The sequence below is a fragment of the Ptychodera flava genome, chromosome 21, assembly GCF_041260155.1.
Source record: "Ptychodera flava strain L36383 chromosome 21, AS_Pfla_20210202, whole genome shotgun sequence".
Taxonomy (NCBI): Eukaryota; Metazoa; Hemichordata; class Enteropneusta; family Ptychoderidae; genus Ptychodera; species Ptychodera flava.
Window position 1 is genome coordinate 29198120 of NC_091948.1, and position 27576 is coordinate 29225695.

Consider the following 27576-nt stretch of genomic DNA (forward strand, 5'->3'; position numbering starts at 1 on the left):
TTAAATGTATGCTTTCTTTGGATTTACCAGCTTGATTTTCAATCGATTAATAATGTGTGAAGGGAGATGGGAACTGTTGTCTATTAGGTTGAGCAGAGTTGTTGAGGGACATTATCGAACATACTGTAACTGTTCAAAGTTTAAAAGTGGACATCACTTTCATAAAACCCTTCAGGGATAATGTATGTATACTGTGAGAATAGAGAGCGACAATAGTTCTGTCCTTAAAAATCATATATTGGCATAAAATCCCACCCACGTCCCAATCAAATTTGTGTATTTTCACTCTTGACTTCGAAAGGGAATGGCCCAAAGTTTCTTTACGGAAAATTTTAGCAAATATTGAAGTCTTTAAATTTTGAGGCGCGTACACATTCAGAGTGAATGAATATTTAATTATTTGTATCTTACCATAAATGCTCGCAGTAGCTTGGCATTATCATAAAACTTTTACTGGTTCGTACAAGATACATTTGTCATCTCTATTGTTAGGCTGTAAAAAAACCAAAGAAGCAGTAGTTTTTTCCTCCGGCTTTATTTCGCGAAGAGCAGAGATACATTCACGTTGATTACACTGGGATGGAGAGTACTGACTGCCAACCTAGACACTTCCTTGTTTTGCATTTTCACGTATCAAGTTGTATCAGTCGGACGCAGGTAGACACATCAACGTTTAAAGTTTCAGGAATTTCGTCCTTAAAAACAACAACAGGATACAGGATTATCCTATCATATACCGAATACAACCTTATGTGAATTTATTCTTGCGCGCCAACTCTATCCACTTAGACCCGTCATGCAAGCAGCAGCAGTTTTCAAGATGAATGGATCCACTGCAATGTCTGGAGATCAGTTTTACTCTTTTCAAGAGAAGCAGATGAAGCCAAGAAGCTTTCCGTTGATGTTCGTGGTGTGTTGGTTCACGATAACCATCTTGGTTGCAGTCGGCGTCGCTTCTTTACTTTGCTATGTTCAAATACGTGAGTATCAGGGACAAATCGATGAGTACGTGGAGAGACTGGAGTTTCTGGAACAAGAATTAGAAAAAGCCGCAAAGGTAAGAATGCGATTTAGAATACTATAATAACTATACTGGGGAAAATTTTTAAAAGTGGATACATGTTATTGCCAAATATTTCCTCTGCGTACGCAGATTTGGTAGTTCAAGTTGGGTTCCAGACCACAAATGTATGCAAAAAGGCATACTAATATTCTATTACTTTGATATAGTTCTGAACAAGGATATTTGCGTTTTTGAGAAGCTTTTCAAAATCCCTATAACAGACCTTTTAGGACTGCATTTCCCCTGTCTGTACCCGTTATTCAAGATGTGGTGATCTCTTTCAAAAATAGTGGTTGGGAGAGAGAGAGAGAGAGAGAGAGAGAGAGAGAGAGAGAGAGAGAGAGAGAGAGGAGGAGTCTGTGTGAAAAGTTTGCATTTTTGTCTCTAACAACTCCAGCACTGCAATGCAAATAACGCCTTCATTTCCTGACCCTCGCCTCGGTAGGCAGAATGTCCTTCATATTATTCGAATAGGTGCCTTTCACTTGATGTGAAATTTACCAACTAACAACATGACAAATGGTGAAAAATCGTACGACATACAGCACGGCAGTAATGTAGGTTTAGGAATCAATAAAATGGCGAATTTCACATTTCAACTCGGCTTCATTTACAAGAGGGTTCACGAATTGTGTCACCTAAAGATATCAATTATGTCATTTATAAGACCAAAGGTACAACCGGAGTACAGCATCCCGGGGATATTGTATCGGGCTCTGCTAACAATATACAACCTTTAAAAAACAAAGTCTATGAGAAAAGTATTATGAGTTTGTTTTGAATCTTAAAACTAACAATAATTACAAAGCGTTTGCCTGATTTTCCATGTAATAGTCTATTATGTCTAGGGCAGCTAGCGACCCAAACATATTTTGAGAGTTGCAATCTTTGTTTTTCCGAGGAAAACTTCAAATTAGCAAAAACGTTTACACAAGTAGAATTTTTTGCCTCGATCTAAAAAAATCTTCTCCGAATTGCCTATCCAACCGTCTCCAAATTTGGTATGTAAATACCGAGAAATGACCTCATACAGTTTTGTTAAAACGATGACCAAATTTGCATAATTATGCGAAAGATTTATCTGATGGCCCTCGCTGCACTGACTGTGCCCTTGTTCAGATTTGTGAAAATTAGCAAACAATTTGCTCATGTATTTGCACATTGTTTTTCAAACTTTGAGTTGCTTGCTCAAATGCAACTAAATTTGGATTTTAGGTTCCTAGGGATAACCTCATTAAGATATGTTCAAATGATGTCGGAGACATACAATTTGGTGTGTGCATGTTTTTCGAATAGTACTAGAAATTACTTGCTGAAGCACTAATAACCAGTGTAATTCCAGATGACGTCAGGGGCTAAAGAAACAGAAGAGAAGGGTGACTACATGCAGATGGAAACTACTGTATTGTCTGAACTTGAAGCCAGACTTCGTCGTGATGTGACTGAGGAACCACAGGAAAGTAAGGAATTGCCTGCATTATAAAAACAACCGAAGTGGAATTATATAGTCATCAAATTTTAAAGCTTATCGGATGAAAGGAATAACATTGGTTCACAATCTGATAAAACACAGATCAAGACAAGATTGAGAAAGCTGTCCCCGGTGAACAGTATATCCCATTGTATGAAATGCTGAAAAACTTGCTACTTGTCAATAGCTAAGGTAAAAATACGAGCAGCGCGTGTCAATAATCTCACATATCTCATTCGAAAGACGAAAAGTCTTATTAAATTTCAGTAATGAACAATAATATCGAAAATGAAAGACAAATGGATTGAACACTTAGCATTTTAAAATATTTGTTCGGTAGGAGAATACAAACTTGTGGGAAAATAAAACAAAAGTTGAAAGCATTTTGAGATCATTTCAATGAGTTATACTGTCCACCATGTGGGCATACCCAAGGCGTCGATACCTCACACTGTATTTTCAGGCGAAAACTGTGAACCGGGACCACGTGGTCCTCCAGGCGCACAAGGAAGAGACGGTGTGCCAGGTCGTGATGGAAGAGATGGTATTCCAGGAATGCCAGGTACTCCTGGCGCTGCTGGCGCTGCAGGACCGATTGGTCCTCGGGTAAGTCGATACACTATCGAAGGAAAATAACAAAGCTTTGGTGTGACAGTGGACACAAATTCATAATCATGATGTGTCGGACAGAACATACGAATAGACTACGGTAATAGGAATTAATTGCCAAATGATTCTTATAACATCCTACAAGTTGTCGTAAAATTCACCAGAAAGCTATCAATTTGTATTTCAACACAGGTAATGTAAAACAATACAGATGTAATTAACAATGAACTCAATGATATCAGTGAAACTCGTTAAACTTGACTCTGAACGCTAATTTGTTTTGCCAACTGTTTCCGAAGATCTTTACTTTTGACAGTAAGTGTCTCCATTTATACTGTTGTCCTTTATCTTTTGTCATTCTAAATTTATGAGAAAATTGTTTAAAGATACAAACTAGCTGTATTCGGATCACCCGGTCCGACTATATCAGCGCGGAACCTTGTTTCCCCTGAACTCACTCAGTATCAAACAAATTTGACCCTTTTCCTGTTGCAGAATGAAAGCCAACCGAAAAGGCGGAGGCATACTTGATTCGCTTTTTTGAAAGTCTCGACATTTATTGAAATCACCGTCGGTAGCAACTGGGCTAAGATTTCTACATGTAAAGCTTCGGTATCTGTTTTCCGTTCGGTTTTCCTTGTCCATGTCCAGACTCAACATGGTCAGGTCAAGGGAACTCTTGTGGTCAACTTTTAAAGTTGTGGATCAAAGAAATCAGTAACATTTAAAGTTAAATTTTGCATCTTTCTTAAGATGTATAATGCTTTGAATGCATTCATTGTTAGTCATGGAGCCGACACCGATGGACGCCGTTACCTCACATAGCACAAAATGTTTTCTATTCATTTGCATAAATTGTGGCCGAAATTCGGGGTCATTTGCGCAGATTATACCAGGCTGTGATTTTTTTATGACGTCGACATTAGAATGTCCGCGCGCACACACGGTTGTCTGAAAACAACAGCTATAGGAGCCAGGCTATGGCCAAAGGAGCGCGTGACCACACGTGACCATGATAAGCATATCGTATACTCATAATATTCAATTTCATATTTGTCATAAAGTGATTAAATGTTGGCAAGTAGGTCACCAAGGAAGCTTTAATTTCATAATGACGTATAAGCATTCATAGAAACAGAAGCGAAGCCAGAGGCTTAGGTCCTGAGGTCATGGTTAATGGAATTCCAATTCATAATAGCTTCAACAAATGTCTTGAAACAATATAATCTATTCCCCTCTAAGTTCACTTAAAACGGCGCAGAAAGATCGCCTTGGATGAAACACAGATCCCCATTCTACCTTATGCCGCTTAAAGTTGTTTTGTTTGACTCACGAATGAATTGTGATTTCAGGGCGACAGGGGAATGAAAGGTCAACCTGGAGAGCCTGGAATACCAGGTGAAAAGGGAGTCATCGGTAAATCAGGACCTGAAGGTGAGAAAGGTGAACGTGGAAGCTGTGGATGTGACTATCACCCGTCGTCATGGTTACAGCATGGCTTACCAACTTCACAGGGTAGGTATTATACCATTCATCTTTCTCAAGATGAAGCGATTGCAGTTTTGCGAAGCATACGTACTGCCATCCTTCAAAATCATACATTGATAAGTTAATTAAACTTCATCAAAGCAGTGAGTCTAGTCTGCATCTCGTCTAATCACGGTCCCTCTATGGACCGTGGTCTAATCTTCGAGCAGATATCAAGTTCTCATCTGGGCGTCACATCCGGTAATGTTTATAAACTGTCACCAGGGATGATTTACATGACAAATTGAAAATCTAGAGGGGGAAAGTAAAAGCCGTTTGCATCATACTTTCTGCCACGATTTATACATTTTTTTCGTTCCCGCTCACAAATTTCTCATTCGCCTGCATGAAAACGCCCATACGCTCCACAGGCGCTCCTTAGCTGGGTAGTCTGCTATGTAGACCGATTTTCGGATCGATTTATTGATCCCGTTGTCGATATGCCCGCCACTGCAACCTAAATATTTATTCTAAGGAGCGCCTACGCTCCCTACCCACTACAAAAGCACCAACTGCCCTCTCACCGCCGCAGTTTTGTAGTCCCCGTCGCCAAGGCCCAGTATAATACGAATACCACTTTGTCCCCCACCCCGAGACTATGTTACCTATTTTGAGTGAAGAAATTTGAATCTGTAGTGTAAAAGCTCTCCAATGCGTGCTCGCTTTCATCTCCTTACGCTAAATTTTAAACTCGGTTGAAAAGGACACACCCTACAGATTTTTAACTTTTAATGAATTTCCATTTACAGATTGTTAACTTGTGGATGAAAATTAGTGATATTTTCAAAATTAAAGGATAGGCCTAATTGTTTGTCATCTAGCGCGAATTTCCAGGTACTTGAAGTAAGAAACTGACCGTTTGATCAATACTGGAGGGTCACAGATTCAGGGGAGAAAGTAAAATCTATATGAAATTGTCTGGTGTTAATTTCCTAGCAGTGTATGGGGTTGACATTCAAAGCATATATTGTTTAATTAGTTGTAAATTTGCTGGTCCGGGGGGTGGGGGGACGGATGTTCTGTTGCTAAACTTTGATAACTTGACAGTCAAGGCGGGTAAAACTGATGAATGTGTGAATGTATCGAGATCAGTTGACGCAGTCAGTAAAAAGCACGCCCCATGTGCTTGACGCAAGATGTCAACTCGTAAGGGACTGGTCAGGTTCTTCGACCGGGGGGGGGGGGAGGCGGTGGATTATTTTTTGACGACGTCAAAAAGTGACTGACCCCCTATTCCAAATTTTGAAAACAGGGTGACCCCCCCCTCCGCGAGACAACGGTAAAACAAAAGGTGGATATAAATTGTGTGTGTATATATATATATATATATATATATATATATATATATATATATATATATAATATATATATATATATATATATATATATATCTATTCAACAGTCATTCTGAATTCATGCTTTCCATATGAACTGTAGATTTCATAATGGTACACTTTCACTTGGCAAACATCAAGATATCTCTGATTTATTAAAGTATATGGCGCCCGAAGGCGCCGCCGAAAATATGAAACATCCAGATATCTTTAATATAATATATTAAAGATATCTGGATGTATCATATGAAACATCCTGATATCTTTGATATATATGTCTTGCATAGTAAAGTCATGCACCGGAAGGGCGTGCTGAAAAGCGTCTGATATATTAAAGTAATGCGCTTGAAGAGCACACTGAAAAATATTGAACATACAGATATCTCTGATATATGTGTGCCAGATATGTTAAAAATATCTCTGATTATTAAAGTTACGCGCCCGAAGAGCGCGCCGAAAAATGCAACTGAATGATGAAATTTGTGGCTGACACTAGCATTTTAAGCAATGATGAGCCTGTGTCAAAATTCAAAAAACACTGACCCCCCTATTGGGCATTTCAAAAACATGGTGGACCCCCCCTATCACCAAAGTCAAAAACAGGGTGACCCCCATGAATCCACCGCCCCCCCCCCCCAGGCCGAAGAAACTGACCAGTCCCTAATGTCAAGTTCGACATTTATGTTCATCGATACTTCAATGTATTTGTCTATGCGAAAAGGGATTGGGGAACTAGGTTTGGCACTCAACATTTGACCTTTCTTTATTAAAGATGGTATGGCTCCTGTTTGAAGGGTTTGCATATACTTTCCTGTGCCGACTGTTGTTACTTCAATGAAGGAGTTCGCCAACATGTGTATAAATCAATAGATGAGTTGTTTATGATTGATATTTACGATAATAAATAATGATGTAGGTAATTATTAATGCATTTATCTTGAAAAAGTGGTGAAAAATTGGCAAAATTACACAATTACTAATACTTTGTAGACGTGTCGAGTGTCGGTCATTATCGCAACGGAAGCGCAAATGGACACCTTATATTACGCTTTCTTGTCTGCCCCTTGTCTTGTATTTGTTGGAGAAATATGTCTAGCCTTTCAAAAAAGTTTTCCATTGTGATGTGGTATACGTAATCTGGGTCTTGATTGATAATTAATCCGCCATTTTATGACTTTTCAGGGTCATCTCACGGAAGCAGTAGCAGCAGTAGTAACGATGGTAACTCATCGTCATCGGGATTCTCCAATCAGCCTCTTACAACTGGGAGTATGTATGTCCGATGGGGGCGCACTACTTGTCCTAACACTGGCGCTGAACTAGTCTTTGAAGGTATGCTTGCCCACGCTGGAGTAACTTGTTATTCAAACATTATCATTATTGTGAAGTCACTTTCCCAGATCTACAAGTATTGATTATAAATATTGATGAATGTAAATTTTGTACGGCAGTAATGACTAACAAATCATAACAAAGGTCGAATTTAAAAATGGAAAGAGAATGGATATTATAATGCGCTCGTTGTGTTTGACGATTTGACACTAACGGTGCCTTGAAGCCGATGGATGGATTTTGTTGATTATACATTGAAACCTTTACAAATATCGAGTCGATATCTCTTTTCATTAAAGGTGCGCGTTCTGTGTTCATTATACGGATTGCAAACAACTTATACGATTCTTTACGATTATAATGTAATGTAGCAATCTACATGTCAGCCTTGGTTGTTTTTCTAATAATGAATATATTGGAAATACACTGCAGGTTTGTCCGGATATTGAGATAAGGAAGATAACCTGTCAATTCTTCCTCTGAGTCTATAAAGTGCAAGAGATGTAGCACTCGAACCGAGGAGAAATAAGATTTAGAAAATAAGTTTCGAGTCAACATTGCAAAATTCGCTGCTTTCGTTAAAGTACAAGGGATATCGCTTAATTGTAATGAAACCGACTATCCAAATCAAGTAAAAGTCATCACTGTGGTAAATATAACACATGCTCTTTCATTCCACATGTGCAACATTTGTTTCTCGCCGACCAAAAAAAACCCGAGAAAAGTTGCGTGTTCTGATTTGATTATCAATGATTTGATTATCAATGACCATTTTGTAAAAAAATGCCACTCACATTTGAAAGCATAACGTAGAATTCGAGGATCGTGTAATTACTGTTAGAACCCGCCGATGGTTTTGTGAAGGGCACTGCCTGTATTTTAATTTATGCGACGGCCTGGAAATGCGCCACCAGCGGCTGGATTTTTGGTCAGATTTTGACATAAAATAGTCGAATTTCATCAACTTGGTAAGGGAAATCTCGAAAAACGATATTACTAGATCATAAATAAAGTGTCAGGCATGAGAGTAAAAGTAAACCAAAGTTTGTTCGGTGATTTGTGGGCTTTACATGAGCCCTTGAATTTTGAAAACTCAGAATTTTGTTGATCGTTTGTCTTTACCTCAAAATTGACCCCCTTTAGGCCTTTCGGGCCAGATATCGAGATAATCATACCCTAGACACATGTAAGGGAAAATCATAATTTGTAGGCGGGGGGGGGGGTGCTGATCGGTGATTGTTAGAATATTGTTGCTCACACAATTCTACGTATTTCAAGCAAATGTCTCCTGGACATTTTGTTTCACATTAACGCTCTATGTTTTATGAAATATTGTAGCCAAATATTATATCAGAAAGTTAGAACGGGACATAATCATACGTGTCTCTACTTGAATGTCAAGGAAACCATTAGCATAAAATCTGCGAAAACAAGATAATTTCCCGGTTCTACTGCTCGATGTTGATGTAACGACTGATTTTTCGCATTTGCAATATAATCCAATTATTTGAAAAGATAAACCATGGTGACGTCTAATATTAAATTAATTTCGATGGGTAGACTCAACCAGAGGTTGTATGTAGATAGAACTGGTAGCCCGGGATTGCAAAGAAAAGGAACAACCATTACTCTGTATTCAATTGTTTGGAAATGATTTTGCTGTTGTCAAGAAGTGAACGCACCCAAACAAAGAGGAGAAATATTCTCTCAAATTCAAAAACAGTCTCTATTCAGATCAAATCAATTCGTAGTTTGTAAAACAATGCTAATATTCAAATTTCATAAACAGATGTTCACAGTACTACCGGTGAGTCCATGGTTTCACACAAGTTCAAAGAGGGTCATTCTTTGTAAGGTTTTTGTGAGCAATACAGAATGCATGTCCAGCGTGCGCTTCTTCTCGCCTTTTCTGGTTAGTGACGAAATTGTCTTTGTAAACTCTTTGAAAATCGATTTTCATTATGATCCGCCATCAACAGACCTCCGATGCCTAATTTTTCTCCAGGTCTACTGTTTACGGCACCGAATGAACGTAGGACTCCACATATTCAAATTTAAGACATACTTCTGGTCATTTGTTTAATAGGACTTCAAATACTCTTGTGACTTCTACAGGACCGCACTTATATCATATTTCAGTATATATCGACAGCAATGTAAGTTGTCTATAGCTCGCTGATATTTTAATGCGGTCGTTGTGTTTGACGATTTGACACTAACTGTGCCTTGAAGCCGATCAAGTACAAAAGGATGGATTTTGTTGATTATACATTGAAACCTTGACAAATATCGAGTCTATATCTTTTTCATTAAAGGTGCGCGTTCTGTGTTCATTATACGGATTGCAAACAACTTATACGATTCTTTACGATTATAATGTAATGTAGCAATCTACATGTCAGTCTTGGTTGTTTTCTAATAATGAATAGATCGGAAGTACACTGCAGGTTTGTCCGGATATATATGATAAGGATGTATACCTGTCAATTCTCCCTCTAAGTCTAAAAAGTGCAAGAGATGTAGCCGAGGAGAAATAAGATTTAGAAAAAAAGTTTCGAGTCAACAGTGCAAAATTCACTGCTTTCGTTAAAGTACAAGCGATATCGCTTAATTGTAATGAAACCGACTAACCAAATCAAGTAAAAGTCATCACTCTGGTAAATATAACACATGCTCTTTTATTTCACATGTGCAATATTAGTTTCTGTCGACAAAAAAAACACGATAAAACTTGCGTGTCGTTATTATAATATCAATGAAGAATGACCATTTTGTAAAAAACTGCCACTCACATTTGAAAGCATAACGTAGAATTCGAGGATCGTGTGGTTACTGTTAGAACCCGCCGATGGTTTTGTGAAGGGCACTGCCTGTATTTTAATTTATGCGACGGCCTGAAAGCGCCACACAGCGCTGGATTTTTGGTCAGATTTTGACATAAAATAGTCGAATTTCATCAACTTGGTAAGGGAAATCTCGAAAAACGATATTTCTAGATCGTAAATATAGTGTCAGGCATGAGAGTAAAGTAAACCAAAGTTTGTTCGGTGATTCGTAGGCTTTACATGAGCCCTTGAATTTTGAAAACTCAGAATTTTGTTGATCGTTTGTCTTTACCTCAAAATTGACCCCCTTTAGGCCTTTCGGGCCAGATATCGAGATAATCATACCCTAGACACATATAAGGGAAAATCATAATTTAAGTCGGGGGAGGGGGGTTGATGATCGGCGATTGTTAGAATATTGTTGCTCACACAATTCTACGTATTTCAAGCAAATGTCTCATGGCCATTTTGTTTCACATTAACGCTCTATGTTTTATGAAATATTGTAGCCAAATATTATATCAGAAAGTTGAAATGGGACATAATCATACGTGTTTACTTGAATGTCAAGGAAACCATAAGCATAAAATCTGCGAAAACAAGATAATTTCCCGGTTTGATGTAACGACTGATTTTTCGCATTTGCAATACAATCTAATTATTTGAAAAGATAAACCATGGTGACGTCTAATATTAAATTAATTTCGATGGGTAGACTCAACCAGAGGTTGTATGTAGATAGAACTGGTAGCCCGGGATTGCAAAGAAAAGGAACAACCATTACTCTGTATTCAATTTTTTGCAAATGATTTTGCTGTTGTCAAGAAGTGAACGCACCCAAACAAAGAGGAGAAATATTCTCTCAAATTCAAAAACAGTCTCTATTCAGATCAAATCAATTCGTAGTTTGTAAAACAATGCTAATATTCAAATTTCATAAACAGATGTTCACAGTACTACCGGTGAGTCCATGGTTTCACAGAAGTTCAACGAGGGTCATTCTTTGTAAGGCTTGTGTGAGCAATACAGAATGCATGTCCAGCGTCCGCTTCTTCTCGCCTTCTCTGGTTAGTGACGAAATTGTCTTTGTAAACTCTTTGAAAATCGATTTTCATTATGATCCGCCATCAACAGACCTCCGATGCCTAATTTCTCTCCAGGTCGACTGTTTACGGCACCGAATGAACGTAGGACTCCACACAATCAAATTAAAGACATACTTCTGGTCATTTGTTTAACAGGACTTCGAATACTCTTGTGACTACTACAGGGCCGCACTTAAATCATATTTCAGTATATATCGACAGCAAAGTAAGCTGTCTATAGCCCGCTGATATTATAATGCGGTCGTCGTGTTTGACGATTTGACTCTAACTGTGCCTTGAAGCTGATCAAGTACAAAAGGATGGATTTCGTGGATTACACATTGAAACCTTGACAAATATCGAGTCTATATCTTTTCATTAAAGGTGCGCGTTCTGTGTTCATTATACGGATTGCAAACAACTTATACGATTCTTTACGATTATAATGTAATGTAGCAATCTACATGTCAGTCTTGGTGTTTTTCTAATAATGAATAGATCGGAAGTACACTGCAGGTTTGTCCGGATATATATGATTAGGATGTATACCTGTCAATTCTCCCTCTGAGTCTAAAAAGTGCAAGAGATGTAGCCGAGGAGAAATAAGATTTAGAAACAAAGTTTCGAGTCAACAGTGCAAAATTCCCTGCTTTCGTTAAAGTACAAGCGATATCGCTTAATCGTAATGAAACTGACTATCCAAATCAAGTAAAAGTCGTCACTGTGGTAAATATAACACATGCTCTTTCATTCCACAGTGGCAATATTAGTTTCTGTCGACAAAAAAAAAAACACGATAAAACTTGCGTGTTCTGATTTGATTATCTATGATGAATGACCATTTTGTAAAAAACTGCCACTCACATTTGAAAGCATAACGTAGAATTCGAGGATCGTGTGGTTACTGTTAGAACCCGCCGATGGTTTTGTGAAGGGCACTGCCTGTATTTTAATTTATGCGACGGCCTGGAAAGGCGCCACCAGCGGCTGGATTTTTGGTCAGATTTTGACATAAAATAGTCGAATTTCATCAACTTGGTAAGGAAATCACGAAAAAACGATATTCTAGATCGTAAATATAGTGTCAGGCATGAGAGTAAAGTAAACCAAAGTTTGTTCGGTGATTCGTAGGCTTTACATGAGCCCTTGAATTTGAAAACTCAGAATTTTGTTGATCGTTTGTCTTTACCTCAAAATTGACCCCCTTTAGGCCTTTCGGGCCAGATATCGAGATAATCATACCCTAGACACATATAAGGGAAAATCATAATTTAAAGTCGGGGGGGAGGGGGTTGATGATCGGCGATTGTTAGAATATTGTTGCTCATACAATTCTACGTATTTCAAGCAAATGTCTCATGGCCGTTTTGTTTCACATTAACGCTCTATGTTTTATGAAATATTGTAGCCAAATATTATATCAGAAAGTTGAAATGGGACATAATCATACGTGTTTACTTGAATGTCAAGGAAACCATTAGCATAAAATCTGCGAAAACAAGATAATTTCCCGGTTTGATGTAACGACTGATTTTCGCATTTGCAATACAATCTAATTATTTGAAAAGATAAACCATGGTGACGTCTAATATTAAATTAATTTCGATGGGTAGACTCAACCAGAGGTTGTATGTAGATAGAACTGGTAGCCCGGGATTGCAAAGAAAAGGAACAACCATTACTCTGTATTCAATTTTTGGCAAATGATTTTGCTGTTGTCAAGAAGTGAACGCACCCAAACGAAGAGGAGAAATATTCTCTCAAATTCAAAAACAGTCTCTATTCAGATCAAATCAATTCGTAGTTTGTAAAACAATGCTTATGCAAATTTCATAAACAGATGTTCACAGTACTACCGGTGAGTCCATGGTTTCACACAAGTTCAACGAGGGTCATTCTTTGTAAGGTTGTGTGAGCAATACAGAATGCATGTCCAGCGTGCGCTTCTTCTCGCCTTTTCTGGTTAGTGACGAAATTGTCTTTGTAAACTCTTTGAAAATCGATTTTCATTATGATCCGCCATCAACAGAGCTCTGATGCCTAATTTTTCTCCAGGTCGACTGTTTACGGCACCGACTGAACGTAGGACTCCACATATTCAAATTAAAGACATACTTCTGGTTATTTGTTTAATAGGACTTCGAATACTCTTGTGACTTCTACAGGACCGCACTTATATCATATTTCAGTATATATCGACAGCAATGTAAGTTGTCTATAGCTCGCTGATATCTTAATGCGGTCGTCGTGTTTGACGATTTGACTCTAACTGTGCCTTGAAGCTGATCAAGTACAAAAGGATGGATTTCGTGGATTACACATTGAAACCTTGACAAATATCGAGTCTATATCTTTTTCATTAAAGGTGCGCGTTCTGTGTTCATTATACGGATTGCAAACAACTTATACGATTCTTTACGATTATAATGTAATGTAGCAATCTACATGTCAGCCTTGGTTGTTTTTCTAATAATGAATAGATCGGAAGTACACTGCAGGTTTGTCCGGATATATATGATTAGGATGTATACCTGTCAATTCTCCCTCTGAGTCTAAAAAGTGCAAGAGATGTAGCCGAGGAGAAATAAGATTTAGAAACAAAGTTTCGAGTCAACAGTGCAAAATTCCCTGCTTTCGTTAAAGTACAAGCGATATCGCTTAATCGTAATGAAACTGACTATCCAAATCAAGTAAAAGTCGTCACTGTGGTAAATATAACACATGCTCTTTCATTCCACATGTGCAATATTAGTTTCTGTCGACAAAAAAAAAACACGATAAAACTTGCGTGTTCTGATTTGATTATCTATGATGAATGACCATTTTGTAAAAAACTGCCACTCACATTTGAAAGCATAACGTAGAATTCGAGGATCGTGTGGTTACTGTTAGAACCCGCCGATGGTTTTGTGAAGGGCACTGCCTGTATTTTAATTTATGCGACGCCTGGAAAGGCGCCACCAGCGGCTGGATTTTTTGTCAGATTTTGACATAAAATAGTCGAATTTCATCAACTTGGTAAGGGAAATCACGAAAAACGATATTCTAGATCGTAAATATAGTGTCAGGCATGAGAGTAAAAGTAAACCAAAGTTTGTTCGGTGATTCGTAGGCTTTACATGAGCCCTTGAATTTTGAAAACTCAGAATTTTGTTGATCGTTTGTCTTTACCTCAAAATTGACCCCCTTTAGGCCTTTCGGGCCAGATATCGAGATAATCATACCCTAGACACATGTAAGGGAAAATCATAATTTGTAGTCGAGGGGGGGGGGTTTGCTGATCGGTGATTGTTAGAATATTGTTGCTCACACAATTCTACGTATTTCATGCAAATGTCTCATGGACATTTTGTTTCACATTAACGCTCTATGTTTTATGAAATATTGTAGCCAAATATTATATCAGAAGTTGAAACGGGACATAATCATACGTGTCTCTACTTGAATGTCAAGGAAACCATTAGCATAAAATCTGCGAAAACAATATAATTTCCCGGTTCTACTGCTCGAACGACTGATTTTTCGCATTTGCAATACAATCCAATTATTTGAAAAGATAAACCATGGTGACGTCTAATATTAAATTAATTTCGATGGGTAGACTCAACCAGAGGTTGTATGTAGATAGAACTGGTAGCCCGGGATTGCAAAGAAAAGGAACAACCATTACTCTGTATTCAATTGTTTGGAAATGATTTTGCTGTTGTCAAGAAGTGAACGCACCCAAACAAAGAGGAGAAATATTCTCTCAAATTCAAAAACAGTCTCTATTCAGATCAAATCAATTCGTAGTTTGTAAAACAATGCTTTTGCAAATTTCATAAACAGATGTTCACAGTACTACCGGTGAGTCCATGGTTTCACACAAGTTCAAAGAGGGTCATTCTTTGTAAGGCTTGTGTGAGCAATACAGCATGCATGTCCAGCGTCCGCTTCTTCTCGCCTTTTCTGGTTAGTGACGAAATTGTCTTTGTAACTCTTTGAAAATCGATTTTCATTATGATCCGACATCAACAGAGCTCTGATGCCTAATTTTTCTCCAGGTCGACTGTTTACGGCACCGACTGAACGTAGGACTCCACATATTCAAATTAAAGACATACTTCTGGTCATTTGTTTAATAGACTTCGAATACTCTTGTGACTTCTACAGGACCGCACTTATATCATATTTCAGTATATATCGACAGCAATGTAAGTTGTCTATAGCTCGCTGATATCTTAATGCGGTCGTCGTGTTTGACGATTTGACTCTAACTGTGCCTTGAAGCTGATCAAGTACAAAAGGATGGATTTCGTGGATTACACATTGAAACCTTGACAAATATCGAGTCTATATCTTTTTCATTAAAGGTGCGCGTTCTGTGTTCATTATACGGATTGCAAACAACTTATACGATTCTTACGATTATAATGTAATGTAGCAATCTACATGTCAGTCTTGGTTGTTTTTCTAATAATGAATAGATCGGAAGTACACTGCAGGTTTGTCCGGATATATATGATTAGGATGTATACCTGTCAATTCTCCCTCTGAGTCTAAAAAGTGCAAGAGATGTAGCCGAGGAGAAATAAGATTAGAAACAAAGTTTCGAGTCAACAGTGCAAAATTCCCTGCTTTCGTTAAAGTACAAGCGATATCGCTTAATCGTAATGAAACTGACTATCCAAATCAAGTAAAAGTCGTCACTGTGGTAAATATAACACATGCTCTTTCATTCCACATGTGCAATATTAGTTTCTGTCGACAAAAAAAAAACACGATAAAACTTGCGTGTTCTGATTTGATTATCTATGATGAATGACCATTTTGTAAAAAACTGCCACTCACATTTGAAAGCATAACGTAGAATTCGAGGATCGTGTGGTTACTGTTAGAACCCGCCGATGGTTTTGTGAAGGGCACTGCCTGTATTTTAATTTATGCGACGGCCTGGAAATGCGCCACCAGCGGCTGGATTTTTGGTCAGATTTTGACATAAAAAAGTCGAATTTCATCAACTTGGTAAGGGAAATCTCGAAAAACGATATTTCTAGATCGTAAATATAGTGTCAGGCATGAGAGTAAAAGTAAACCAAAGTTTGTTCGGTGATTCGTAGGCTTTACATCAGCCCTTGAATTTTGAAAACTCAGAATTTTGCTGATCGTTTGTCTTTACCTCAAAATTGACCCCCTTTAGGCCTTTCGGGCCAGATATCGAGATAATCATACCCTAGACACATGTAAGGGAAAATCATAATTTAAAGTCGGGGGGGGAGGGGGGTTGATGATCGGCGATTGTTAGAATATTGTTGCTGACACAATTCTACGTATTTCAAGCAAATGTCTCATGGCCATTTTGTTTCACATTAACGCTCTATGTTTTATGAAATATTGTAGCCAAATATTATATCAGAAAGTTGAAATGGGACATAATCATACGTGTTTACTTGAATGTCAAGGAAACCATTAGCATAAAATCTGCGAAAACAAGATAATTTCCCGGTTTGATGTAACGACTGATTTTTCGCATTTGCAATACAATCTAATTATTTGAAAAGATAAACCATGGTGACGTCTAATATTAAATTAATTTCGATGGGTAGACTCAACCAGAGGTTGTATGTAGATAGAACTGGTAGCCCGGGATTGCAAAGAAAAGGAACAACCATTACTCTGTATTCAATTTTTGCAAATGATTTTGCTGTTGTCAAGAAGTGAACGCACCCAAACGAAGAGGAGAAATATTCTCTCAAATTCAAAAACAGTCTCTATTCAGATCAAATCAATTCGTAGTTTGTAAAACAATGCTTATGCGAATTTCATAAACAGATGTTCACAGTACTACCGGTGAGTCCATGGTTTCACACAAGTTCAACGAGGGTCATTCTTTGTAAGGTTTGTGTGAGCAATACAGAATGCATGTCCACGCGTGCGCTTCTTCTCGCCTTCTCTGGTTAGTGACGAAATTGTCTTTGTAAACTCTTTGAAAATCGATTTTCATTATGATCCGCCATCAACAGAGCTCTGATGCCTAATTTTTCTCCAGGTCGACTGTTTACGGCACCGACTGAACGTAGGACTCCACATATTCAAATTAAAGACATACTTCTGGTTATTTGTTTAATAGGACTTCGAATACTCTTGTGACTTCTACAGGACCGCACTTATATCATATTTCAGTATATATCGACAGCAATGTAAGTTGTCTATAGCTCGCTGATATCTTAATGCGGTCGTCGTGTTTGACGATTTGACTCTAACTGTGCCTTGAAGCTGATCAAGTACAAAAGGATGGATTTCGTGGATTACACATTGAAACCTTGACAAATATCGAGTCTATATCTTTTTCATTAAAGGTGCGCGTTCTGTGTTCATTATACGGATTGCAAACAACTTATACGATTCTTTACGATTATAATGTAATGTAGCAATCTACATGTCAGTCTTGGTTGTTTTTTCTAATAATGAATAGATCGGAAGTACACTGCAGGTTTGTCCGGATATATATGATTAGGATGTATACCTGTCAATTCTCCCTCTGAGTCTAAAAAGTGCAAGAGATGTAGCCGAGGAGAAATAAGATTTAGAAACAAAGTTTCGAGTCAACAGTGCAAAATTCCCTGCTTTCGTTAAAGTACAAGCGATATCGCTTAATCGTAATGAAACTGACTATCCAAATCAAGTAAAAGTCGTCACTGTGGTAAATATAACACATGCTCTTTCATTCCACATGTGCAATATTAGTTTCTGTCGACAAAAAAAAAACACGATAAAACTTGCGTGTTCTGATTTGATTATCTATGATGAATGACCATTTTGTAAAAAACTGCCACTCACATTTGAAAGCATAACGTAGAATTCGAGGATCGTGTGGTTACTGTTAGAACCCGCCGATGGTTTTGTGAAGGGCACTGCCTGTATTTTAATTTATGCGACGGCCTGGAAATGCGCCACCAGCGGCTGGATTTTTTGTCAGATTTTGACATAAAATAGTCGAATTTCATCAACTTGGTAAGGGAAATCACGAAAAACGATATTTCTAGATCGTAAATATAGTGTCAGGCATGAGAGTAAAAGTAAACCAAAGTTTGTTCGGTGATTCGTAGGCTTTACATCAGCCCTTGAATTTTGAAAACTCAGAATTTTGCTGATCGTTTGTCTTTACCTCAAAATTGACCCCCTTTAGGCCTTTCGGGCCAGATATCGAGATAATCATACCCTAGACACATGTAAGGGAAAATCATAATTTGTAGTCAGCGGGCGGGTTTGATGATCGGCGATTGTTAGAATATTGTTGCTCACACAATTCTACGTATTTCATGCAAATGTCTCATGGACATTTTGTTTCACATTAACGCTCTATGTTTATGAAATATTGTAGCCAAATATTATATCAGAAAGTTGAAACGGGACATAATCATACGTGTCTCTACTTGAATGTCAAGGAACCATTAGCATAAAATCTGCGAAAACAATATAATTTCCCGGTTCTACTGCTCGAACGACTGATTTTTCGCATTTGCAATACAATCCAATTATTTGAAAAGATAAACCATGGTGACGTCTAATATTAAATTAATTTCGATGGGTAGACTCAACCAGAGGTTGTATGTAGATAGAACTGGTAGCCTCGGGATTGCAAAGAAACGGAACAACCATTACTCTGTATTCGATTTTTGGAAATGATTTTGCTGTTGTCAAGAAGTGAACGCACCCAAAGAAAGATGAGAAAGATTCTCTGAAATTCAAAAACAGTCTCTATTCAGATCAAATCAATTCATAGTTTGTAAAACAATGCTTTTGCAAATTTCATAAACAGATGTTCACAGTACTACCTGTGAGTCCATGGTTTCACACAAGTTCAAAGAGGGTCATTCTTTGTAAGGCTTGTGTGAGCAATACAGAATGCATGTCCAGCGTGCGCTTCTTCTCGCCTTTTCTGGTTAGTGACGAAATTGTCTTTGTAAACTCTTTGAAAATCGATTTTCATTATGATCCGACATCAACAGAGCTCCGATGCCTAATTTTTCTCCAGGTCGACTGTTTACGGCACCGACTGAACGTAGGACTCCACATATTCAAATTAAAGACATACTTCTGGTCATTTGTTTAATAGACTTCGAATACTCTTGTGACTTCTACAGGACCGCACTTATATCATATTTCAGTATATATCGACAGCAATGTAGTTGTCTATAGCTCGCTGATATCTTAATGCGGTCGTCGTGTTTGACGATTTGACTCTAACTGTGCCTTGAAGCTGATCAAGTACAAAAGGATGGATTTCGTGGATTACACATTGAAACCTTGACAAATATCGAGTCTATATCTTTTTCATTAAAGGTGCGCGTTCTGTGTTCATTATACGGATTGCAAACAACTTATACGATTCTTTACGATTATAATGTAATGTAGCAATCTACATGTCAGTCTTGGTTGTTTTTCTAATAATGAATAGATCGGAAGTACACTGCAGGTTTGTCCGGATATATATGATTAGGATGTATACCTGTCAATTCTCCCTCTGAGTCTAAAAAGTGCAAGAGATGTAGCCGAGGAGAAATAAGATTTAGAAACAAAGTTTCGAGTCAACAGTGCAAAATTCCCTGCTTTCGTTAAAGTACAAGCGATATCGCTTAATCGTAATGAAACTGACTATCCAAATCAAGTAAAAGTCGTCACTGTGGTAAATATAACACATGCTCTTTCATTCCACATGTGCAATATTAGTTTCTGTCGACAAAAAAAAAACACGATAAAACTTGCGTGTTCTGATTGATTATCTATGATGAATGACCATTTTGTAAAAAACTGCCACTCACATTTGAAAGCATAACGTAGAATTCGAGGATCGTGTGGTTACTGTTAGAACCCGCCGATGGTTTTGTGAAGGGCACTGCCTGTATTTTAATTTATGCGACGGCCTGGAAAGGCGCCACCAGCGGCTGGATTTTTTGTCAGATTTTGACATAAAATAGTCGAATTTCATCAACTTGGTAAGGGAAATCACGAAAAACGATATTTCTAGATCGTAAATATAGTGTCAGGCATGAGAGTAAAAGTAAACCAAAGTTTGTTCGGTGATTCGTAGGCTTTACATCAGCCCTTGAATTTTGAAAACTCAGAATTTTGTTGATCGTTTGTCTTTACCTCAAAATTGACCCCCTTTAGGCCTTTCGGGCCAGATATCGAGATAATCATACCCTAGACACATATAAGGGAAAATCATAATTTAAAGTCGGGGGGGGGAGGGGGGTTGATGATCGGCGATTGTTAGAATATTGTTGCTCACACAATTCTACGTATTTCAAGCAAATGTCTCATGGCCGTTTTGTTTCACATTAACGCTCTATGTTTTATGAAATATTGTAGCCAAATATTATATCAGAAAGTTGAAATGGGACATAATCATACGTGTTTACTTGAATGTCAAGGAAACCATTAGCATAAAAATCTGCGAAAACAGATAATTTCCGGTTTGATGTAACGACTGATTTTTCGCATTTGCAATATAATCCAATTATTTGAAAAGATAAACCATGGTGACGTCTAATATTAAATTAATTTCGATGGGTAGACTCAACCAGAGGTTGTATGTAGATAGAACTGGTAGCCCGGGATTGCAAAGAAAAGGAACAACCATTACTCTGTATTCAATTTTTTGCAAATGATTTTGCTGTTGTCAAGAAGTGAACGCACCCAAACAAAGAGGAGAAATATTCTCTCAAATTCAAAAACAGTCTCTATTCAGATCAAATCAATTCGTAGTTTGTAAAACAATGCTAATATGCAAATTTCATAAACAGATGTTCACAGTACTACCGGTGAGTCCATGGTTTCACAGAAGTTCAACGAGGGTCATTCTTTGTAAGGCTTGTGTGAGCAATACAGAATGCATGTCCAGCGTCCGCTTCTTCTCGCCTTCTCTGGTTAGTGACGAAATTGTCTTTGTAAACTCTTTGAAAATCGATTTTCATTATGATCCGCCATCAACAGACCTCCGATGCCTAATTTCTCTCCAGGTCGACTGTTTACGGCACCGAATGAACGTAGGACTCCACACAATCAAATTAAAGACATACTTCTGGTCATTTGTTTAACAGGACTTCGAATACTCTTGTGACTACTACAGGGCCGCACTTAAATCATATTTCAGTATATATCGACAGCAAAGTAAGCTGTCTATAGCCCGCTGATATCTTAATGCGGTCGTCGTGTTTGACGATTTGACTCTAACTGTGCCTTGAAGCTGATCAAGTACAAAAGGATGGATTTCGTGGATTACACATTGAAACCTTGACAAATATCGAGTCTATATCTTTTTCATTAAAGGTGCGCGTTCTGTGTTCATTATACGGATTGCAAACAACTTATACGATTCTTTACGATTATAATGTAATGTAGCAATCTACATGTCAGTCTTGGTTGTTTTTCTAATAATGAATAGATCGGAAGTACACTGCAGGTTTGTCCGGATATATATGATTAGGATGTATACCTGTCAATTCTCCCTCTGAGTCTAAAAAGTGCAAGAGATGTAGCCGAGGAGAAATAAGATTTAGAAACAAAGTTTCGAGTCAACAGTGCAAAATTCCCTGCTTTCGTTAAAGTACAAGCGATATCGCTTAATCGTAATGAAACTGACTATCCAAATCAAGTAAAAGTCGTCACTGTGGTAAATATAACACATGCTCTTTCATTCCACATGTGCAATATTAGTTTCTGTCGACAAAAAAAAACACGATAAAACTTGCGTGTTCTGATTTGATTATCTATGATGAATGACCATTTTGTAAAAAACTGCCACTCACATTTGAAAGCATAACGTAGAATTCGAGGATAGTGTGGTTACTGTTAGAACCCGCCGATGGTTTTGTGAAGGGCACTGCCTGTATTTTAATTTATGCGACGGCCTGGAAAGGCGCCACCAGCGGCTGGATTTTTTGTCAGATTTTGACATAAAATAGTCGAATTTCATCAACTTGGTAAGGGAAATCACGAAAAACGATATTTCTAGATCGTAAATATAGTGTCAGGCATGAGAGTAAAAGTAAATCAAAGTTTGTTCGGTGATTCGTAGGCTTTACATCAGCCCTTGAATTTTGAAAACTCAGAATTTTGCTGATCGTTTGTCTTTACCTCAAAATTGACCCCCTTTAGGCCTTTCGGGCCAGATATCGAGATAATCATACCCTAGACACATGTAAGGGAAAATCATAATTTGTAGTCAGCGGGCGGGTTTGATGATCGGCGATTGTTAGAATATTGTTGCTGACACAATTCTACGTATTTCAAGCAAATGTCTCATGGCCATTTTGTTTCACATTAACGCTCTATGTTTTATGAAATATTGTAGCCAAATATTATATCAGAAAGTTATAACGGGACATAATCATACGTGTCTCTACTTGAATGTCAAGGAAACCATTAGCATAAAATCTGCGAAAACAAGATAATTTCCCGGTTCTACTGCTCGAACGACTGATTTTTCGCATTTGCAACAATCCAATTATTTGAAAAGATAAACCATGGTGACGTCTAATATTAAATTAATTTCGATGGGTAGACTCAACCAGAGGTTGTATGTAGATAGAACTGGTAGCCCGGGATTGCAAAGAAAAGGAACAACCATTACTCTGTATTCAATTTTTTGCAAATGATTTTGCTGTTGTCAAGAAGTGAACGCACCCAAACAAAGAGGAGAAATATTCTCTCAAATTCAAAAACAGTCTCTATTCAGATCAAATCAATTCGTAGTTTGTAAAACAATGCTTTTGCAAATTTCATAAACAGATGTTCACAGTACTACCGGTGAGTCCATGGTTTCACACAAGTTCAAAGAGGGTCATTCTTTGTAAGGCTTGTGTGAGCAATACAGCATGCATGTCCAGCGTCCGCTTCTTCTCGCCTTTTCTGGTTAGTGACGAAATTGTCTTTGTAAACTCTTTGAAAATCGATTTTCATTATGATCCGACATCAACAGAGCTCCGATGCCTAATTTTTCTCCAGGTCGACTGTTTACGGCACCGATGAACGTAGGACTCCACATATTCAAATTAAAGACATACTTCTGGTCATTTGTTTAATAGACTTCGAATACTCTTGTGACTTCTACAGGACCGCACTTATATCATATTTCAGTATATATCGACAGCATGTAAGTTGTCTATAGCTCGCTGATATCTTAATGCGGTCGTCGTGTTTGACGATTTGACTCTAACTGTGCCTTGAAGCTGATCAAGTACAAAAGGATGGATTTCGTGGATTACACATTGAAACCTTGACAAATATCGAGTCTATATCTTTTTCATTAAAGGTGCGCGTTCTGTGTTCATTATACGGATTGCAAACAACTTATACGATTCTTTACGATTATAATGTAATGTAGCAATCTACATGTCAGTCTTGGTGTTTTTTCTAATAATGAATAGATCGGAAGTACACTGCAGGTTTGTCCGGATATATATGATTAGGATGTATACCTGTCAATGCTCCCTCTGAGTCTAAAAGTGCAAGAGATGTAGCCGAGGAGAAATAAGATTTAGAAACAAAGTTTCGAGTCAACAGTGCAAAATTCCCTGCTTTCGTTAAAGTACAAGCGATATCGCTTAATCGTAATGAAACTGACTATCCAAATCAAGTAAAAGTCGTCACTGTGGTAAATATAACACATGCTCTTTCATTCCACATGTGCAATATTAGTTTCTGTCGACAAAAAAAAACACGATAAAACTTGCGTGTTCTGATTGATTATCTATGATGAATGACCATTTTGTAAAAAACTGCCACTCACATTTGAAAGCATAACGTAGAATTCGAGGATCGTGTGGTTACTGTTAGAACCCGCCGATGTTTTGTGAAGGGCACTGCCTGTATTTTAATTTATGCGACGGCCTGGAAAGGCGCCACCAGCGGCTGGATTTTTTGTCAGATTTTGACATAAATAGTCGAATTTCATCAACTTGGTAAGGGAAATCACGAAAAACGATATTTCTAGATCGTAAATATAGTGTCAGGCATGAGAGTAAAAGTAAACCAAAGTTTGTTCGGTGATTCGTAGGCTTTACATCAGCCCTTGAATTTTGAAACTCAGAATTTTGTTGATCGTTTGTCTTTACCTCAAAATTGACCCCCTTTAGGCCTTTCGGCCAGATATCGAGATAATCATACCCTAGACACATGTAAGGGAAAATCATAATTTGTAGTCGAGGGGGGCGGGTTTGATGATCGGCGATTGTTAGAATATTGTTGCTCACACAATTCTACGTATTTCATGCAAATGTCTCATGGACATTTTGTTTCACATTAACGCTCTATGTTTTATGAAATATTGTAGCCAAATATTATATCAGAAAGTTATAACGGGACATAATCATACGTGTCTCTACTTGAATGTCAAGGAAACCATTAGCATAAAATCTGCGAAAACAATATAATTTCCCGGTTCTACTGCTCGAACGACTGATTTTCGCATTTGCAATACAATCCAATTATTTGAAAAGATAAACCATGGTAACGTCTAATATTAAATTAATTTCGATGGGTAGACTCAACCAGAGTTGTATGTAGATAGAACTGGTAGCCCGGGATTGCAAAGAAAAGGAACAACCATTACTCTGTATTCAATTTTTTGCAAATGATTTTGCTGTTGTCAAGAAGTGAACGCACCCAAACAAAGAGGAGAAATATTCTCTCAAATTCAAAAACAGTCTCTATTCAGATCAAATCAATTCGTAGTTTGTAAAACAATGCTAATATTCAAATTTCATAAACAGATGTTCACAGTACTACCGGTGAGTCCATGGTTTCACACAAGTTCAAAGAGGGTCATTCTTTGTAAGGCTTGTGTGAGCAATACAGCATGCATGTCCAGCGTCCGCTTCTTCTCGCCTTCTCTGGTTAGTGACGAAATTGTCTTTGTAAACTCTTTGAAAGTCGTTTTCATTATGATCCGCCATCAACAGACCTCCGATGCCTAATTTCTCTCCAGGTCGACTGTTTACGGCACCGAATGAACGTAGGACTCCACAGAATCATATTATAGACATACTTCTGGTCATTTGTTAAACAGGACTTCGAATACTCTTGTGACTTCTTCAGGGCCGCACTTAAGGATGTACGATCGGAAAAAGTAAAAGTAATGTCAATTTTTTCAAATGGGGTTTTTGAAAAACTACATATGAGAGTAGTCCAAAACTTGGGAAAAACCGCGCTTGTTGTTTTAAAAAATGGCATTAAAAAAGCAAAGTTTGAGAAAATCGACATTAGTAGAAACTATCAATAATTAATAAATTACTCTCTCCCATTCCTAAAATTTGGGGCATATTTGTTGCAATTTTGGTTAAAAAATAAATATTGTGACTTTTCAACTCAATTTTAATGTAAGTAAAATCTTCAAAGTAGCTTAAATTTATAATTTGTTTATTCTTTTACAGTGTATACGTGATGAATGCAATCATGATATAAATATGAAAATGATGACCTGTTTTATTGACTTTTGGTGATTTTGTGAAAAACCGTGAATATTTAATGCCATTTTAAAAAAACAAGCGCGGTGTTCCCATCTTTATTTCCCAGTTTTGGACTACTCTCATAATAAGGTATTCAAAAAACCCATTTGAAAAAATTGACAATACTTTTACTTTTTCCGATCGTACATCCTTAAGTTTGATTAAAATAGAAAATAATGTAAAATAACGTTTCAACGGTATATTTACTTGACTTATTGGTAGGTGTCTCTGTGCTGTAATATACTTTTAGGGCCTCTGATAATCGAAGTCTGTGATGACTCAGCAAAAACTAAACGAGCAAAACCCAAAATACATGAGCGGATGTTGTATGTGAATAAGTCGCACGGTCGCACCATATCAAGAACTAAGTAAGAGAAATAGTGAAATAATACCCTTTTAATAACTTTTAGTATTTTTTAAATCAAATTTCCAGGTTTAGCTGCGGGTTCACATTATTCACACAAGGGTGGTTCATCAAATTACGAATGTCTCCCCCTTGATCCTGAGTGGGGAACTTACAACGATGCCTGGAACTCTAAATCCTACATATATGGCGTTGAATACGAAGTCAGCTCATTCGATCCATTTTCACATGAAAACGCGGAGGCTCTACACGACCATGACGTTCCGTGTGCGTTATGCAGAGTGCCAACTCGTGGTGTCAAGTTGATGATTCCAGGAAAGACACAATGTCCAGAGAAGTGGACCAAAGAGTATGGTGGTTACCTGGTATCCGGACACTATGCCCATAATGCACAGTTTATCTTTGAATGTGTCGACGAATCCCCAGAAGCCCGCCTGGGCACTCACGCAAGCCAAGATGGAGCTTTGATGTACGTCGTTGAAGCCGCCTGCGGTTCACTTCCGTGTGGACCGTATGTCGATGGCAGAGAAATGACGTGCGTTGTTTGCACCATCTGAGATAGATACATGAACTGGCGTGTGCATGAAAATAAAATACCATGGAAATATTTGCTTATCTTTGTTTGAAGAAAATTGTTACTTAAATTTGCTTTGATAAGATGAGATCAATAATGCGTTGCTGGTAATGAAATTTTAGTTGTGGTGCATTGTAAATTTGCATTGAATGAAAGTTTTATAACTCATGAACAGTTGATTGTTGCACATGTGATCTCATCATTCTTCTTGATATATAAATTCGGGAATTTCCTCAGCAATGTTATACCTGTGTTCAAAGGTGGTAATAAACATCTGGTGAATTCAGTAGATTTTCGATCACATTTGTACGGCACCCAGTCACCTAGCAAAGAAATCACAGTCAAAACTGATGGGCCAAATCCCCACCCTTTACTTGTAATTATAATAATTATCTCTTTTGCCACTTTATATGGCAAAATGGCAAAAGTTTTTGAACGTATTCTTCACAATAATGTGTACCCTTTTGTTGAAACTATGTAACTGAATTTCAATACAGTTTTGTCAAGGGTCCATCAACTGCAATACGTTGAACTGCATACGTTGATTTTCTTTCCAAGTCCCTTGACTCTCAGAAGCAAGTTGACAGCATTTATATAGATTTTTCTAAGGCTTTTGACACTGACAACCACAAGCTGCTTTTTCATAAGCTCTGTTTATTTGGTCTGTGTGGTCCAATCCTATCTCACAGACTGATCTCAAAGTATTGTTATTCGTAGAGTATCTTCCTTTGGCACCCATGTTCCATCAGGGGTGCCACAGGGTTCAATTTTAGTACCCCTGTTGTTTGATTCAGACATTACCTTCCCAATGTCCATCTTCACAGTCACATCAGTATGTATGCTGACGGCTCTAAATTCTTTCGCCAAATACACTCTATAGGTACTCTTTACATGAGGATT

At 37.7% G+C, this 27576-nt stretch overlaps 1 protein-coding gene across 1 annotated transcript; it reads left to right on the plus strand.

Moving 5' to 3' along the window:
• Positions 1-776: 776 nt before the first annotated feature.
• LOC139121953 (short-chain collagen C4-like) lies at positions 777-26962 on the plus strand. The gene is made up of 6 exons (XM_070687290.1): positions 777-1057; positions 2406-2523; positions 2998-3140; positions 4496-4658; positions 7187-7336; positions 26172-26962. The coding sequence occupies exons 1-6, from the start codon at positions 797-799 to the stop codon at positions 26657-26659; spliced, it is 1323 nt and encodes a 440-aa protein (XP_070543391.1). The 5' UTR covers positions 777-796; the 3' UTR covers positions 26660-26962.
• The last annotated feature ends 614 nt before the right edge of the window (positions 26963-27576 follow it).

Excerpts from the sequence above, each read along its gene's own strand:
- LOC139121953 (XM_070687290.1), top strand. The coding sequence starts at position 797 with ATGCAAGCAGCAGCAGTTTTCAAGATGAATGGATCCACTGCAATGTCT. Across the intron at positions 1,058-2,405 it reads AATTAGAAAAAGCCGCAAAG|ATGACGTCAGGGGCTAAAGA; the intron begins GTAAGAATGCGA and ends GTGTAATTCCAG. Across the intron at positions 3,141-4,495 it reads CAGGACCGATTGGTCCTCGG|GGCGACAGGGGAATGAAAGG; the intron begins GTAAGTCGATAC and ends TTGTGATTTCAG.